Source organism: Propithecus coquereli, unplaced genomic scaffold, assembly GCF_000956105.1.
Source record: "Propithecus coquereli isolate 6110/MARCELLA unplaced genomic scaffold, Pcoq_1.0 Scaffold995, whole genome shotgun sequence".
Lineage (NCBI taxonomy): Eukaryota > Metazoa > Chordata > Mammalia > Primates > Indriidae > Propithecus > Propithecus coquereli.
In genome coordinates this window covers 1-1,259 of record NW_012156340.1, presented here as the reverse complement: position 1 = coordinate 1,259, position 1,259 = coordinate 1, and the positions used below count along the sequence as shown (strand labels likewise).

At 65.7% G+C, this 1,259-nt stretch overlaps 1 protein-coding gene across 1 annotated transcript in view; it reads left to right on the top strand.

The window, feature by feature from the left end:
* LOC105827251 (rho GTPase-activating protein 27-like) overlaps positions 1 to 1,135 on the top strand; it is a 16,950-nt gene extending 15,815 nt beyond the window's left edge. Inside the window, exons 11-15 of the mRNA XM_012665310.1 lie at positions 2 to 71; positions 239 to 316; positions 394 to 528; positions 682 to 787; positions 887 to 1,135. Coding sequence (XP_012520764.1) covers positions 2 to 71; positions 239 to 316; positions 394 to 528; positions 682 to 787; positions 887 to 1,064 — 567 coding nt within the window. The 3' untranslated portion in view covers positions 1,065 to 1,135. The remainder of the gene's footprint in view (position 1; positions 72 to 238; positions 317 to 393; positions 529 to 681; positions 788 to 886) is intronic.
* The last annotated feature ends 124 nt before the right edge of the window (positions 1,136 to 1,259 follow it).

Here is a 1,259-nt window from a genome sequence, read left to right as displayed (position 1 = left end):
GCTGTGCGAGCGCGAGCGGAGCCCGGTGCCGCGCTTCGTGCAGCAGTGCATCCGCACCATCGAGGCACGCGGTATGCGCGGCGGGCTGGGCCGGGCCTCCTGCCAGGGTTGCAGGATGGAGACCCCGGGGTGGGCGCAGGGTTGAGCGGGGAAAGAAGAGGAGGCCCTGAGTAGGAATCCCAGCAGGGGCTTCAGCCCCACCCCACCCAACCGGAGTCCGCGCCTCCGTCTGCCCCAGGGCTGGACATCGACGGGCTGTACCGCATCAGTGGAAACCTGGCCACTATCCAGAAGTTGCGCTATAAGGTGGACCACGGTGAGGCCAGTCCCCATCCCTGCCCCGGGGCCTGAAGGTACGAAGGGGCACTGACCTCTTCCCTTCCTCCACTGCAGATGAGCGCCTCGACCTGGACGACGGACGCTGGGAGGACGTGCACGTTATCACCGGCGCGCTGAAGCTCTTCTTTCGGGAGCTGCCTGAGCCCCTTTTCCCCTTCTCACACTTCGGCCCATTCATCGCGGCCGTCAGTGAGCACGTGGGGGAGGTGGGGTGGATGGGGCAGGGGTAGAAGTGTCCTGTGTCGGGCCACCCCCTTGGCCAGGCTCTGTGCCACCATGCTTGCTCAGCCTGCTCCCCTCGCAACTCCCTCACTCGCTCCCTCCGACCCTTCCCTTGTGCAGAGTTGCAGGACCAGGCCCAGCGCAGCCGCTGTGTGCGTGACCTGGTGCGCTCCCTGCCGGCTCCCAACCACGACACGCTGCGGCTGCTGTTCCAGCACCTGTGCCGGTGAGCAGGGCGGGCAGGTGGGAATGGGGGGCGGGTCCTGGCAGGAACCCCCACATCTCCCCCCAGCTCTGGGCCCTGATTTCACCTGCCCCGCCGCAGGGTGATCGAGCACGGCGAGCAGAACCGCATGTCGGTACAGAGCGTGGCCATCGTGTTCGGGCCCACGGTGCTGCGGCCGGAGACAGAAGAGACCAGCATGCCCATGACCATGGTGTTCCAGAACCAGGTGGTGGAGCTCATCCTGCAGCAGTGCTCAGATATCTTCCCGCCTCACTGACTGCGGACCTGGGACTGGGGACCGCTGGAGGCCACCCAGCTGGACTTCAGGAGACCCTCCGCCTCCCACCGGTCTGCAGGCGGTTGTGACATCCGCACCCCTCGGTTCTGAGGCTATGGTGACCCCTGGTGGGCAGTTCGCAAAATGTGATTTTTCTGGGGCATGTCCTGTTTGGGGTTAATTGGGCTCTGCTTT